Raw genomic sequence first — 15,793 nt, 5'->3', positions numbered from 1 at the left:
AGACTCCCCACACTCATACCTGTGGGGAGCACCCAGGAATAGAGTCAGGAGTTCAGGTTTCAAATCCCTGCCCTGTCACATCTTAGTCATCTTCGGAAAGTACCAGTCCTCTCTGAGTTTCACTACTCTCACTTGTTAAAAAAAAAAAAAAAAAAAAAAAAAAAAGACGGTGATAAACCTCTGCCTTGGAGGGTTGATGTGTGAATTAGGCAAACTGTGAGGTGTGGGTCCCGCTCAAGAGGATTATTGGCCAGTGAGGAAACTGGTTTGGAAGGGGTTAAGTGGAGACCCTGCCTCCCAGGCAGGAACGAATCAGAGCTGGCAGGGGAGGAGCCAGGCTGGGAAAGAGATCTAGTCCGGCCAGATGCTGCCCTGAGAGGGAGCGGGAGGAGACACCAGCAGGGCTTAGGGTTATGGGACAGGGGCTTGGGACCAGGTCCCGGTGTCTGCACCGTGATAGCTCATCTAAGTCTGAGGGTGCAGGCCCAGCTGCTAGGGGGTGGGGGAGGAGGGGCCGAGCTGCCTAGGCTGGGGGACAGGGGCAGGGTGGGAGAGGACTAGGGATCCAGAGCACTCCCAGCCCCCCCAGGCAGGGGGCACGGCTGCACCCAGGCCTTGACCTCAGCTGACCCTGAGAGCCCACATGGGGCACGGGGTCTAATTTTAGCTCCAGCCGCAGGGCCCAGAGCCCAGGAGTGCTCACCAGTGGGCACAGGGGCAGCCAGGGCTACTGAGGGGCTGCTGAGGCAGGGGGAGGATTGGGGAGGCCAGCCCCACTTCTGTCCAGCCCCGCACCCTGGCCAAGCCACCTCCTGTGAGAGCCCTGACGGGTCCCCCATGGCCTGGCAGACTGCCCGCCTCTCCGCTGAGGCCAAGGTCAGGGGGTGCAGCCAGGAGGGCAGAAGGACGTGGCCTTGCAGTGTGGTCAGGGATTGCATCAGCCTGAGCAGTGCCCAGGGGCAGGGGGCCTTGCTGGGGGGGGCAAAGCCTGGCTTGTTTGTCCAAAGGCCAAGGAAGCAGATTCCTGACTGCAAGAAGGCAAGGCCAGAAAGCCGGGTCCTCCCTGGCCTCCCGGTGCCTGGCTGGTGGTTGCCGTTTGACCTTACACAGGCAGCCTGTTCTCAATGGGCCTCAGTCTTCCCATCTGTACAATGAAGGCGCTGAACTAGAAGGCCGACTCCAGCTCCAGCGGCTCACCCTCAAGCCCCTGCTCCTCCTGCTTCCCCCAGCCCTGGCTGTGGGTGGCCACATGCAGTCGTGGAGAAGAAAGGCCCTCTGGCTGGCACTGTTGGCCTCTTGGCTCCTCGTCCTCCTGAGAGTCTTCCCCCTTCTCCGCCTGGCAGTGCCTGCCAGACCTTGGGCAGGTGCCCCCCAAGGCTGGCCCCGCTGGCTGGATGCAGAGCTCCTGCAGAGTTTCTCGCAGGCTGGGGAGCTCCCAGAAGATGACCCTCAACCTCCTCAAGTCCCCCGTGGTGGCGGCCACTGTGACTGGGGAGCTTGCTTTAATGTCTCCAAGTGCAGGGGTGGTGGCCTCAAGGTATTCGTGTCCCCCGTGGCTGGACCTATCTCTGACACTCAGCGCGGGATCCTGGCTTCCATTGAGAGCTCCAGCTACCACTCAGTCAGCCCTGATGAGGCCTGCCTCCTCCTCCTCCTCCTCGGTCCCGAAGCCCCGGCTGGAGAGTGCAGCCCGGTGCCCCAGCAATGGAATGGGGGAAAGAACCAGCTGGTCCTCAGTCTCCACCCAGCCCTCTGCCCCCAGACCTTCCCACCGGGACAGGCGATGGTGGCCAAGGCCAGCCCCGCGGTGGACACCTTCCGGCCTGGCTTTGATGTGGCCCTGCCGCTTCTCCCTGAAGCCCACCCATTGCGAGGTGGGGCACCTGGTCAGCTGCGACAGCACAGCCCCCACCCCGGGGTGCCCCTGCTAGCCCTGGCAGAGGAGAGGGGCGGGTGGCGCGTGGCAGGCGCTGACTCCCCTGCCTGCCCCTGGGACGGGCGCTGTGAGCAGAACCGTGGACCCGAGCAGTAAGTGGACCTTTACCCTGGAGGGGGGGGAAGACTGGGAGGGGTCTGCAGTGGGGGTGAGCCCAGAGGCCTGGGTGGAGGGCAGGATTGAGATGGGATGGGAGAACGAGCTAGGCCTCAGCTGCAGCAGGAAAGAATCAGGGTAGACCCAGAGAAACACCAGCAAGATGGTATTTTGCCACAGGAGGTGTCCAAAGTAGGTTTTGGAGTTCTCCCTTGGGGGATCTGTAAAAACAAAAATATGACTCACTCCTATTGACTTTTTCTCCTCTTCTAATTCCTCCTTTCCTAATATTTTAACCTACACGGCTTTTGTGTTCACTCTGTGCTACATTATATATAATGGTTAAAATAAAATCATCCTAACTGCTATCATTTGTGTACCAGACAGTAAGCTCAGAGAGGTTAAGTAACTTGCCTGAAGCCGTCCAGACAGAAAGAGCACAGCCAGTGTTGAAATCCAGAGTTGCCTGTTGGCAAAGCTGTCAGCTTTAGAATTCTGAGTTTTAACCAAGAGTTTATGATCAACCCATCAAATGCCTCAGAGCCATGGTGATTAAGGACTGGTCTCCGATGGAAGCCGCTCTTGTATCTAATTTGGGGGATTAATCCCTTAAGGAAACAGCAAATATGAATGAGGTCAGACCTACAGGAGAACTTCCCATCAGCGCAGCTGCCTGGAGACATGGAAGGGGCATGGTGGCCTATGGGACAGGGAGAGTTGTTCAGAAATTCCTCTCCCTGGGTTAGTTGGAGTGACCTCAGGTGATAAACCAGTTAACCTCTAAGCACCCCAACCCTTCTGCACCCCTCCCTGGAAGGCCGGAGGTGTCCAAAGGCTGGTTGGGCAGACAGGATCTCAAGGCCTTTTGAGGTTGTCCAGGGCCCGAGCGGCCGAGTGTTCCTGCTTCATCTCTGGGGCAGACCTGAGTTGGAACCTGTCACTCTGGTGTCCTTCCCTTGTTCCCTCCCTCAGGTATCCCCCTGTGCTCTGCTAGAACAACACGGGCTATTCTCAGCTCCACCTCCCCCCTAGGAATTCTTCACGTGGCCAAGCTCCATTTTTGCCTCTGCTTCTCAGGGGCTTCTCTCAGCCAGAGGGCTCCCACGGGAATGCAATCCCTCTACCTCCTGAAGGCACATGGCCTCCAGGGAGCCCCACAGCCAGGGGTAGGAATGCAATGTTGTCTCCTTGGCCCCCAGGCCCTTCTGCGGAATTGCATTCTTAGTAGGTGTCCTGGGCATGATCTGAAAAGTCAGGGATTCCCCCCTCCCCCCCGCCCCAGGCACCTGAGGCTTGGAGCTCAGACAGGACTTACGGTCAGTGAACAAGTTTCTCTGGCTCACCACGGGCCCCCCCTCAAGTTTCTGATTAGGCTCTTAGCTATTCTTGCTTATAGGAAGTTCCTTCAGCTCACTTTAATTCCCGTTCTCTGCAGCTGGTGACTGGTGAATCTGAAAGCTATTTCAGTCTGAACTTCTTTGAGAAGCTGGAAGTTAGGGAGCTGCGTATAGTAGGTGAATTGTTGACTCACTGAGTGTTTACAGATCGATCCCAAATTAGCCAGAATTGGTCAAGGCTTTCAAACTGCTGTGGGCCACCCCCAGAGAGTCATTGTTGATGAGTTTCTGTCCCAGGTGCAATGCCTGCAGCCTCTGTCCTCTGAACTTTCAGAAGCTGTGTCTGGCCTCAGCCCACCTGCAAGGGACAGGCCTGTAATCTCTGGAGTAGCTTGAGGTTAGGTTCCCCGAAGGTGTCAGCCAGCTGCCTGAACCAGCCAGACAGTGGAGGGACAGAGTAAGAGACAGAGGCCACCAGCCACAGGGGAGCCCCCAGAAGGTGGCCTGAATAAGCAAGTACTGGCCAGAGAAAGAGGCAATTCACAGTCCCTGCCACTGTCCCACGGCCACTGCCCCACATTCACTGGGCTGGTGAGGAGGGGGAGAGGGGGAGGAGGAAGCGAGCGCGTGGGGAGAGCTTGCCCTGGGCTGAGTGCTGTGCCAACCACTGTCATGCACCCTCCAGCACCCTTCAAGGGAAGTATTGTTATTCCCATTTCAGGGAACAGGAAACTGAGGCTCAGAGAGCCAGCCGAGGCCCCTTGGTGAGGAGCTCCTTGATTCACCAGGGCCTCCCTCGGGTTTCTGATGGGGCAGCTGCGGTAGTGGCAGCAGTGGGGTTGGGCTTAAACCCCATACTTCTGGTTCCAAAGCCCATATTTTTCCACCTTTGGTGAACAGTCTCCTGTTGCTTTGGAATAAACCTCCACCCATTTAAATTGTTATTTATTTATTTTTATGAATAGGGGATTCATTCGCATGGTATGAAATTCCAAAGGCACAAAAGGGTGTACAGTAAAACTCCCTCCCACCCCTGTCTCTGGCCACCCAGTTTCCCTTCCTGGAGACAAACACCATTTCTACTTTCTCTCATGTCTTTTCTGAAGTGCTCTGTGTGTGTGCAAACGAGTGTATATGCTCTCCCCAACTTGGGCTTTTTTTTTTTTAAGGTAAATTCAATGCATGTTTTAAAGTTCCCTGTTTTGTCTTTTTTTTTTTTTTCCCCTGTTTTATCTTATTTGGATATAGGAGGCACCATGCCTGGGACCCATGGTATTTTCAGGCACCCAGGAAAACATTTTCATTTGTTTGAAAATCAGAAGAAAAACATGTACCTTTAAGTAGAAGAAAATGCTTTAATATACAATATTAATGTTTTCATTTATTTTTAAGATTTTATTTTTCTTTATTTACTTTTAAAGATTTATTTATTTGAAAGAGAGAGCGGGATCCCTGGGTGGCGCAGTGGTTTGGTGTCTGCCTTTGGCCCAGGGCGCGATCCTGGAGACCCGGGATCGAATCCCACATCGGGCTCCCAGTGCATGGAGCCTGCTTCTCCCTCTGCCTGTGTCTCTGCCTCCTCTCTCTCTCTGTGTGTGACTATCATAAATAAATAAAAATTAAAAAAAAAAGAAAGAGAAAGCATGAGAGAGAGAGAGAGAGAGAGCACGAGCAGGGGGCGAGGAGCAGAGGAGAAGCAGACTCCCTGTTGAGCAGGGAGCCTGATTGGGGACTCCATCCCAGCATCCTGGGATCATGACCTGAGCCAAAGGCAGATGTTTGACTGAGCCACCCAGCACCCCAAGATTTTATTTTTAAGTAATCTCTACACCTGATATAGGGCTCAGATGTACAATTCCAAGATCAGGAGCTGTACACTCCACCGACTGAGCCAGCCAGGCATCCCAATGTGCATGTTTTTATATCAACAAAGTTATCAAATGTAATTTTTTTGAAGTATTTAGTTAGTTAGTTAGTTAGTTAAGAGAGAGAAAGATTACACAAGCAAGGAGAGCAGCAGAGGGAGAGGGAGAAGCAGGCTTCCCACTGACAGGGAACCCGACATGGTGTTCAATCTCAGGACCCCGGGGTCATGACCTGAGCTGAAGGCAGATGCCCAACCAACTGAGCCATCCAGGCGCCCCTCAAATGTAATATTATATTATTTATTTATTTATTTATTTATTTATTTATTTATTTATTTATTTATTTATTTATTTAATTTATTTATGGCAGAGGGGCCCCAAAGGCCAAAGTGCCTGGGATACATGGAAGTCACGATGTGGCCCTGCCTATAACCAGGCCACAAGAGAGCCCAGTGGAGCCATGGGGCCATGGTGGAGCCACACTGACTCCATCATTGGGGCTGAGGCACTGAGTCTGTGACAACACCTTATATGGTGACCGAACCCTGAGACTTCATTGGCAGGTACTGTGGTGTCCCCTCCATAACACACACGCAGGCAAACATACAAAGGCAGGTGCTCATCAGCTCTGCTTATTTGCCTTTGCCGATGGGGATCTCAGCATCTCCCAAGGCCACCCGCTGGCCACTCTCATCCAGACCCATTACTAGGATTGGTGCTGAGACTGACCTTTCAGACATTTGGCCCACTGGTCCCGGGCCCATCCTTTATTGCACACCAAGCAGCCACTACCAGGCAGCAGCCACTACCTGTCTCTGCCAGGGGCTCCACGAGACCCCCGGGATGCTGAGGTGAGGACCACATGGCCCCGGGTGCTCCGTGTTTTGGGAGAGGCAGGCAAGTCACCAGTTGGGATCCACGTTGTTACGCAGAGACCTGCTGCAAGCTGCCTTGCTGGCCCCTCTACTTGGGAGCTGCGAGGCCTCTCTAGGCCTCCGTTCCCTCATCTGTAAAGCAGAGGACTAACCGCGTAGGCCCCCGGTCTCTGAGGGAGTGCTGTGACAGTGAGTGAGGGCGTGCACACATGTAAAGCACTTAGAATGGTGCTCTGTGAAGGTCGGCAGGGCTCACTCTTGCTGAGCGCACACGGAGGCTGTGGGAGCAGAGAGGAGGGAGCCATCTCTGGGAAGATCAAGGCGGGCTTCCCAGAGAAGGTGAGGTTTGGGCTTAGACCTTAAGAACCAGTAGGAGGGGGCAGCCTGGGTGGTGCAGCAGTTTAGCGCCGCCTTCAGCCCAGGGCGTGATCCTGGAGTCCTGGGATCGAGTCCCACGTCGGGCTCCCTGCATGGAGCCTGCTTCTCCCTCTGCCTGTGTCTCTGCCTCTCTCTCTCTCTGTATCTCATGAATAAATAATAAAATATTAAAAAGAAAAAGAACCAGTAGGAGGAATTCCCTGGGCCATAAGGCAGAGAGAGGTGCTCCAGGCTGGGAGCGCATGTGCAGAGACACAGAGTCCAGAACAGTGGAGGTTACGGAGGACCGATGAGTACAGTTTATTCAGAAAGCGCTTTGTCTCTGGGTTCTCAGTAGCCTTGAACTTAGGGCTTTGTTGGGGAGGGGAGGAGGGCTGTGGCCGGCTGGTGCTGTGGCACCAAAGCAGTAGAGAAAGTCCTGGTGTTTAATATGTGGCTTCTTCCGGGAGAAGCCTGGTGACCACCTGAGCAGCAGACAGAAGGCAGGAGACAACCCCTGGGACGCCCCTGAGCCGCAGTTCCGGGGTAGTTCAAATAACCCAGGGGCGGGAGTTAGCCTACCTGGTTCTAGTTCCAGCTCTGCCTTTACCCTTTCTGAGACCCTAAGCTGGAGTCCTTGGGTCTCTCTGAGACTCAGTTTCTCCATCTGTTCAATGGTTCAGACGCAGGCCAGGGAGGCTGTAGCTGAGGAGGGCTCTGTTCATCAGTCCCACTCTGAGCAGGCCTGTGAGTCCAGGAGTCCCGCTCCCTCCACGCCCTCCCCGCACCTCCCAGGAGCTATGTCCTGGGCACTGCTTCCCCGGGTGGGCAGTCCCAGGGAGGGGCTCTCAGGAGGCTGGGATTCAAGCCCTTCCCCCCACAAACACACACAGTCTGAGTGTGGCCCTGGGGTTGGGGGGAGAAGGTGGGAGGAACAGAGGAGGCCTGTCCTCTGGGCGAGGGGGCCTCTGGGCAGCGGCTTCCTGTGCGGTTCCAGGCTGGGGGCCCAGCCCACCTCCTGACAGAAGAGCCTTTCATGGGCCTGGGCTCCCGGGATGGGGGGGTGGGAAGCAGGGCAGGAGGCCACTCAGGTGAGGGCTGCCCGAGAATCTGCGTGGGGCAGAGCAGTGGGCGGGCAGACCGTGCCTCTCCGCGTCAGACAGGCCTTGGGAACAGCGGCTCCCACCACCTCCCATTTTGCACGTGAGGAAACCGAGGTCCAGAGAAGAGCAGGGGGAGATGCCTGAACCCGGGAGTGCAGAGGCAGAACTAGAACCCAGGGCTCCCGCCTCCTAGGCCACCGTGGGTGAGGGGCAGGTGTGAAGCTGGTGTCTGTGTCCAGGTTCAGTGCGTGGTTGTGTGCGTGCATGAGTGTTTGCTGACATATGAACCCCAGGTGATGGGCTTGCACACTATGAATATGGGAATGTTGGAGGGGGGACACTGGAGGCCATCAGGGAACCGGGTGGGGTGAAGGGCAGCTGTCTCAGGCCTCATATGTTTAGGACCCCCTCCTGTACCTCCTTAGGACCCCCCTTGGGGCAACGCTACCCAATGCCACCTTCTGCGTCATCCCTGGCCACCGTCCAGAAGCCTTGCACTTCCTCCAAGCCCTGCAGGTACAGCCCCAACCTGGGCATCCTCCCCACCCCCCCCACCCCCCCCACCCCCCCCACCCCCGCCCGAGCTGACAGTCCACTGTGGGCCCAGGCCGATGGGAAGGCATAGTGAGCTGCTACACCCACGCTCACCACACCCTCTGCAGAATGACCCAGCGCCCCAGAAAACACTTTCTCCCCTCTCTGCCCCTTGCCCCCAACTGAAGCAGCCGCTAATTTGGAACTAGGGGAGGGGGAGGTGTGTAGGACAGGACTGGGCTCCCCAGTGACGCCCCGTTTCCCCAGGCTGGCTGCATCCCTGTGCTGCTCAGCCCTCGGTGGGAGCTGCCGTTCTCCGAAGTCATCGATTGGACCAAGGCTGCCATTGTAGCAGACAAGAGGCTCCCATTTCAGGTGGCTCAGGGCCCTGGCCACGGGGAGGGGAAAGGGCCTGGGATCTCGGCCCCCGGGCTCCGCTCAGTCCTCACTCTACGTGTATATTGATGGTTTTGCTCCAATCCCCAAGCCTCTGGGGCTCCCATAGGCTCAGAGAGAGGCAGAGACTCCTGACAGTTCTCAGAGCAAGTCCTGAGCCTTTCCTAGCCTCAGTTTCCCAATCTGTACAACAGGATAAGTTAGACCAGATGATGTCTGTGGGACCAGCCCATGACTTGACCAGTTCAAGGGAAAGCCACAAAAGATCCAAAATCTGAGTATCTCCATAGAGGCCGGGGAGGAAAAGCAAAATGCACGGTGACCTTTTCCAGCTGATGAAACTAATTTCTCCTGGCTATGAAAAAAACATGCATAAGCTTGAACCCCCTGAGAAGTGAGGACGGTATGGTTGTTAATAATAACGGCCACCAGTCACCGAGCCTCTACCACATGCTAAGCACTTAATGTGATTATCTAATTTACTCCCCACTGCCACCCATGGGGCAGGTACTGTTATCGTCCCCACTTCACAGATGAAGACACAGACTGAGAGGTTGAGTAGTTTGTCCACCGTCACACAGCTACTAAGTGACATCTAGGGCCAGCTGTGTGTGACCCTTGAACTCTTAATTGCTAAGTTACCTGGGACTTGGCCAAGGGTGGCTGCTGCTAACCCACGTGGAAGACCGTGGGGAGAAAGCTTCTGGTTCCCAGACCTCCCACCGAGGTGCTCCCTCTTCAGAGTCAGAGCCTTACAGGGCCCCGTGCCTTCTCCTTCCTCCCTCTGTGCCTCAGGTCCTTGCTGCCCTCCAGGAGATGCCCCCCACAAGGGTCCTTGCCCTGCGTCAGCAGACCCAGTTTCTGTGGGATGCCTACTTCTCCTCAGTGGAGAAAGTCATCCACACCACTCTGGAGGTGAGGGGGACCTCCATGATGGGGGCCTTGGTGCTGGGCTCCTGCCTCAGCCCGGTTCCCTCTCCACACTGCTCCCCGCTGTTTGGACTTCCTTCCCCCTTGAAGAGGCTTCTGGGATGAATCTGAGACTTGGCTCTGAGCTCTTGGACAAGTTCCCTCTTCACTCTTCCACACTTTGCCTCAGTTTCCCCATCAGCAGAGGGTACAGCTCTGGCCAATAGATTCCGAAGCACGTGCCAAGTTGGCAGCCCAGGTGATGGGCAGCGGCTGCCTGGGATGCTGTGTTAAAGGGGAGTCTGGGTCTGGAAAGAATCTCACGACTTGTTAGCAACATCTGCCGTGAGTGAGGAAGGGAAGGGGGGCAGCAAGCTCACCACCATCTGCCGCCTCCTGACACCATCACCGAGTGTCCCCCACTCTGGACTTCTGGACCTAAACCCTTCGGACAGGGATGCAGCTGCTGCCCTCGCAGGAGCCGGAAGGGGGGCAGGGGGGCTCCCAGGTCCACACTTCCCCGACCCTGCCCTCGGCCACACCGGCCACTCCCTCAGCACAGCCCTCTCCTTTCACAGATCATTCAGGACCGGATCTTCGGAGCATCTGCTCACCCTTCGCTACTGTGGAACAGCCCCCCAGGCGCCCTCCTGGCCCTGCCCACGTTTTCCACAAGCCCCTCAGACTTCCCATTCTACCACCTACAACGGGGTATGCCCTCGGGAGGGGACACCTTGAAGTCCCCTCACCAACTCTTTCCAGCCTCATCCATATAGAGCCCTGCCAACCCCTCCCTGATTCTCCAGCGTCTCTCCTGGCTCCTGGAGTCCCCAGCTCAGGTCCCTCCTCGGGGGTCCTGTCCCCTCCTCCCCTAACAGCCTGTGTCTCATTCCCCCAGGCTCTCGGCCTGTGGGCCGGTTCAGCGCCCTGATCTGGGTGGGGGCCCCAGGCCAGCCCCCGCTGAAGCTCATCCAGGCGGTGGCAGGCTCCCAGCACTGTGCCCAGGTCTGTCCCCTTTTCCAGCCGGGGTCCTGGGATCCAGGGTGGGGGCAAGGGAAAGACATGGAGACCTCAAGCGTAACCACACATTTGGGGGGGGGGGGAGACACGGGAGGGGCTTTCAAGTGCCATCACTGCCTTCCTCTAAGTCCCAGGGTTCTTATTCCTTTCCTCCCCCTCCGCCCCTCCCTCCATCCCTCGTGGAAACTGATGAAATCATCTAAAAAGCAGGTACCCCTTGGGGAGGCTGGAGAGGTAAACACACATGCATTCACGCGCTCACCCGTCAGTCATCAAGCCCACCCAAGCTGTGGGCTTGATGCTGAGGATGCAGAGAAAAAGCCAGAAAGGTTTCCGCCCCAGATTCAGATTCAGTTAGCATTTCCTGGCACAAGTGAGAGGACTCACAGGGGAGGGAAGCACTTAGCTCAGCCCTCAGCCCAGGACAGACAGAGCAGCTCCACAGATGGGACGTCTGAGCTGAGCAGCCAATGCTATGAAGGAGCAGAAGAGAAAGAAAGCCTCTGAGGGAAGATGGGGATGGAGCGAGGGGTCAGGGCCCAGGCCAGGAGCCACCACAACTGACTCTCTCCAGTTCTGATGCTATAGGTAGCTATCTTCCTGTCACCGGGAACCTTCCAGAAGCCCAGAGGCAAAAACAGGGCAGTGAAGAGAGGGCCTTGGCTCCAACTAAACTCTCCCAGACTCCCCAATACACCCCCTCTTCCTCCTAGATCTTGGTTCTCTGGAGCAGTGAGAAGCCACTTCCACCCAGGTGGCCCAAGACAACAGTGCCCTTGACAGTCCTGGCCGGGCAGAGGAAGGTGAGGAGTGGGGAGGGGCGCGGAGGGAGGGCTCCAGCCCCTGCATGTGGGGGAACCGGGAGGGCACACACAGGGTGCTTTGCTTGAGCCTGAGCCAAATCTGAACTTCCATCAGGCTTGAAGCTGGCTGGGAAGTCCCTCCTCATGACTCACTTAAGTATCTCCCCAGGGTGGACTTTGCTTGCACCGTGTGGGTGTGGCAGAGCTTTCTGGAGTGGGTGGTGGGCTGTCTGTCGTGGTCTCAGCTACAGGCCCAGTAGAAATGATCCGCTTCCATCCCTGGCCCCTGTGGATTGTGCTTCCAGAGAACTGGCGTTTTATGTGATGAGAGAAGGCAGAGGGAGTGTGTTGGCTGTCTTGGATGAGCTAGAGGAGAAACGTGGGATCTTGAGGAAATGAGGACAGATGGCAGCCAGTCGAGCCAGAGGAGGGTGGCTTCTGAGAACCCGGGATGGGATGAGCCACCTGCCTGCTGCGTGGTTCTGGGCAAGTCCCTTCATCTCTCTGGATGCCTTTCCTTCAAATGAGGGATGTCTGACAACCCCTCCCAGGGCTGAGGTGAACATGTCATGTGACGAGAGGAATCCTGAGGTGTCAGAACTAGAAGGGCCCCTAGATACCATCTGCCCCATTTTACCAAGGGGGAAATTGAAGTGCAGAGAGCTGCAGCGAGTTCCAGGTCCCAGTTCCAGGCAGCCAGGCTGCTTCCACTGCCCTGCCTTCTACACCACGTGTGCAGGGGCTCTGCACAGCAGATATTTAGACGGGCACCGTGGGAGGCTGGGGAGCGTTCCCACGGCTGAGTTGGCCTCACCTCCCCCCCACTACAGGTCAGTGATCGCTTCTTCCCTCACCGAGCCATCAGCACTGATGCCATCCTCAGCCTCGATGCACACAGCAGTCTTACCACAAGTGAGGTGAGGACGGGCCGCGAGGAGCCCAGTGTGTGGCAGGGACAGAGCCAGAGGGCCCGGGCAGCCCCTCGGGTCCCCAGAGCAGGGAGGAGCATCGAGGTGCCAGCATAGAGGTGCAGCTTCCAACTGTAGACACCACTCAAGGGAGCCAATCAGCCTCCTCCTTAGCAATCTCTGGAAGCTTTCAGCAGACTCTTGAAGACAGTTCTCAGCTCCAGCTGAGAAAGCATTGTTCCTAGCTCCTAGATGGGCACCCCACCCCCGCCCCCAGCACTCCTGGAAACTCATGCTCCTGTCTCCTCTCCTCTGAGTCCCCTCTGCCAGGCTGGCCTTGCCTCTTTTTTTTTTTTTTTTTTTTTAAGATTTTATTTATTCATGAAAGACACAGAGAGAGGCAGAGACACAGGCAGAGGGAGAAGCAGGCTCCCTGCAGAGAACCCCATGTGGGACTCGATCCCAGGACTCCAGGATCAGACCTGAGCCAAAGGGAGACGCTCAACCCCTGAGCCACCCAGGCGTCCTGTTGCCTCTGTATCTTGTTCCCAGCTGGTGGGGAAGTCCCTCCTCATACCTCACTTAAATGTCTCTCCAGGTGGACTTTGCTTTTGCAGTGTGGCAGAGCTTCCCTGAGCGGATGGTGGGCTTTCTGACGTGGAGTCACTTCTGGGATGAGGCCCAGGGTGGCTGGGGCTACACGGCTGAGAGGACCAACGAGTTCTCCATGGTTCTCACATCAGCTGCCTTCTACCACAGGTACAGGTGGCAGCCCTGGCTCTGGGAGCAGAGGGCCAGAGACCCCGCCCTCTTTGAATCATGAGCAGGGTGGCGTGAGAGTGAACACAGCAGTCAACCTAGAGCTCAGAGACCCAGGTTCAAGGCCCAGATCCGCCACATCCCAGTTGTGTGATGGGCAAGTCGCCTCACCTCTTGTGAGGCTCAGTTTCCTTATCTGTAGAATGTTTTCATCTCACAGGGCTGATGTGATAATCAAATGAGAAAACCCTATGAAGGCCTTGGTGCACAGATGGTCAACAAATGGTAGCTAGTGTTATTTTAAATAGAGTCTTGTAGAGCTTACAGATTTGGGTTTGGTTTGGTGATGGTGGTGATAAGAGAATGGTCCTAAAGCTTTTTTTTTATTTTTAAAGGATTTTATTTATTCATGAGAGACACAGAGAGAAGGCAGAGACAGGCAGAGGGAGAAGGAGGCTCCCTTCAGGGACCCCAATGTGGGATTTGATCCTGGAACTCCAGGATCATGCCCCTGAGCCGAAGGCAGACGCTCAACCACTGAGCCACTCAGGCGTCCCGGTCCTAAAGCTTTATAAATGTGTGTGTGATGAGCTGGGGACTGTTCCAGTCCTTCCAGAAGTTGATTGAAGGGCCTGTCTTTGGGGTAGGGACTGAATTCTGGGAGGCCCCTTTAGAGGGATTGCTGAGATGTGTTTAAACTAATTATGTGTAACCTGGAACCTCTGATAGACTTCCCTAGGAGCTCTGCAGGGAATTCTTAGCAGAGTGAAAAATACCCCTAAGGTCTGCAGGGTGGGCCTAGGTTGTTCTCTCAGAGGCAAGGCTCACCCAGAGCAGTATCAGTCTGGTTAATCCACAGACTTCCTGAGGCTGGTCTTTGGGGCCTGCCATGTTAAGTGGCCTTGGAACCAGTTGATCCCCCACCTCATTCTGGCCAAGTTCAGACCTCAGAGCCCAGGGGTGGGAGTCCCCAAGGAGCTGGAAGGGATGGGGGCAGGGAGTACACACCATTTGCTGTAGACAAACCACAGAGCACAGCAGAGTAGAGGTTTGTATTTCTGGTGTGGGCTCTCTGAGGTGGCCAGGGCTGAGATGGGAGCAGGGGTTTCTAAAGAAGGCGTGGGGATTGAAGTCAAAGGGAGAGTGAGGTTGGGAGATATTGGGGCCTGGCAGGGAGGGGTGGTGGTGAATTAGGCTGCAGCCTCTCCCTGTCATCTCCTCTTGCGCAGGTATTATCACACCCTCTTCACCCACTCCCTGCCCAAGTTTCTGAGAACCCTGGCAGATGAAGCACCCACCTGTGTGGATGTCCTGATGAACTTCCTAGTAGCAGCTGTCACCAAGCTGCCCCCTATCAAGGTGCCCTATGGGAAGCAGCATCCAGAGGCTAGGCCTCCACTGGTGAGGATCCAGGTTGGCACTAGGAGGGGAAGGGATTTCCTGTCTAATCCGAATCCTTTATTGCTGCAGGGTATGGGGGCATGAGGGTGGGTCCAGAAGGAGGAGAGAAGACCTCCAACCCATTTCCCCTCCCCCTTAGGCGCCTGGGGCCTCGGAACAGCAGCCGCCAGCCCATGACTGCATCAATCATATGGCAGAGGAGTTTGGCTACATGCCCCTGGTTTCCTCTCGCCTCCGTCTGGACCCTGTACTCTTCAAAGACCCCGTGTCCGTACTCCGCAAGAAGTATCGCAGCCTGGAGAAACCCTAGGAGAGAGCAGGCCCAGGCCCCAGGCCTGCTCCCAGGGGGCACTGCATCTGCGGGGGTGGGGGGTGTCGGCGGCCCCCATCCCTGGCACATCTGGAGATCCAATCAAGGCTGCCAATTAGCCAACAGGTCAGATCCCTATTGCCCAATCAGCCATTGCACCCCGAGGCGCGGGGGCCTCCCGCACCCTCCAGGCCGCTGCCGGGCAGGTCACAGGTGCAAAGCGCTTGCTCTGGCTGTGCCCCAGCCATCGCTCACCCTTGGCGGGAGTGCCTTTCTCCGCTCCCCCGTGGGAGCTGACTTCTACTTGTCTTTCAGATCTTCGCCTCCTCCACGGGCTTGCCTGACCCCCATCCCCGACCCGGATCCTCTGCGCTTTCACAGTCGGGTGTTTCTCACTGTTCATGCTGCTTTGCAAGGTACATGGTCAGGCCCCAGGACTAGCCTGGAAGCCCCCGCGGTGGGTGGGGCATGTCCTCTCCTCTCTGGCCTGGCAGGTGCTTCACCAATATTCGATGAACAGACGACACCAGCTGCGTACCTGGCCCTGTGCCGCGGTCGGGAATGTGGACAGGTGCCGAGCGAGACAGAACTCTACCCCCCACCCCCGGGGTTCCTAGTTTGGCAGTGGCGCAGCTGCCCACAGATGCCTGCATTGGCAGGCGCGATCTTCGCACAAAGAGGCGCCGAGAAGCCAGTTTCGGGGCTTCCTTCCCGGTCGGGCCGGGGAATTGGGCCTGGGGAGGGAGAGGGTGCGAGCGCCAGCGGCCGCCTCGGTTCTGCACTACCAGCCGCGACCACTAGAGGTCAGCGCCGCGCCGCGCTCCCTCCTCCCGGAAAGGGACTGGAGCTCTAAACGCCCCCCTTCGGTCAAGGGGTGACCGGGCAAGGGGATGTAGTGTTGGTGGGGTGCAGCCTGAGGTCTGAAAAACCGACGGAGGAATTTGAAAGAACAGCCCCACTCCTTTGGCCCACGTTCTCAAGACTAAGAAGCCATTTCTAGGTGGGCTGGGTGGGAGATGTGTTGTCGGGGGTGCCCTGGCCGTGACAGTTGAGTGGGGGAAGGGATGCTGGGTTCTCCAGGGTTCATCCACCTGGAACTGGAATTATCACTTCCGAAATAAAGCGTGTGTCCTTGCCCCTCACGCTCACTCGAGCTATAAATACCCCCACAGCAGCTGCACGGG

The 15,793-nt window shown here is 56.5% G+C and overlaps 1 protein-coding gene across 4 annotated transcripts; it reads left to right on the top strand.

Annotated features, from left to right (window-relative positions):
• Window positions 1-330: 330 nt before the first annotated feature.
• Window positions 331-15,751, top strand: EXTL1 (exostosin like glycosyltransferase 1). 4 transcript variants are annotated; one of them, XR_005355953.1, is made up of 12 exons: window positions 338-2,028; window positions 7,995-8,085; window positions 8,371-8,478; window positions 9,295-9,414; window positions 9,987-10,119; window positions 10,307-10,413; window positions 11,142-11,231; window positions 12,062-12,148; window positions 12,738-12,898; window positions 14,128-14,311; window positions 14,439-14,735; window positions 14,925-15,751. XR_005355953.1 is itself a non-coding variant. In XM_038531499.1 (11 exons), exons 1-11 carry the CDS (start codon window positions 1,250-1,252, stop codon window positions 14,607-14,609), a joined length of 2,031 nt encoding a protein of 676 aa, XP_038387427.1. In that variant the 5' UTR covers window positions 338-1,249; the 3' UTR covers window positions 14,610-15,751. The 4 variants fall into 4 exon arrangements, 3 of the variants coding, with proteins under 3 accessions (XP_038387429.1, XP_038387427.1, XP_038387428.1); XM_038531499.1 differs by having other exon boundaries at window positions 14,439-15,751; XM_038531500.1 differs by having other exon boundaries at window positions 344-2,028; window positions 14,128-14,299; window positions 14,439-15,751.
• Window positions 15,752-15,793: the final 42 nt, after the last annotated feature.

The sequence above is a fragment of the Canis lupus genome, chromosome 2 (assembly GCF_011100685.1).
Source record: "Canis lupus familiaris isolate Mischka breed German Shepherd chromosome 2, alternate assembly UU_Cfam_GSD_1.0, whole genome shotgun sequence".
NCBI classification, from domain to species: domain Eukaryota; kingdom Metazoa; phylum Chordata; class Mammalia; order Carnivora; family Canidae; genus Canis; species Canis lupus.
This window is presented reverse-complemented; position numbering and strand designations above follow the sequence as displayed.

What these genes read in the sequence shown, in the direction of transcription:
- EXTL1 (XM_038531499.1), top strand. Translation starts at nt 1,250, where the DNA reads ATGCAGTCGTGGAGAAGAAAGGCCCTCTGGCTGGCACTGTTGGCCTCT. An exon ending in ACTTCCTCCAAGCCCTGCAG is followed by an intron (nt 8,086 to 8,370) that starts GTACAGCCCCAA and finishes CCGTTTCCCCAG; the next exon opens with GCTGGCTGCATCCCTGTGCT. An exon ending in ACAAGAGGCTCCCATTTCAG is followed by an intron (nt 8,479 to 9,294) that starts GTGGCTCAGGGC and finishes TCTGTGCCTCAG; the next exon opens with GTCCTTGCTGCCCTCCAGGA.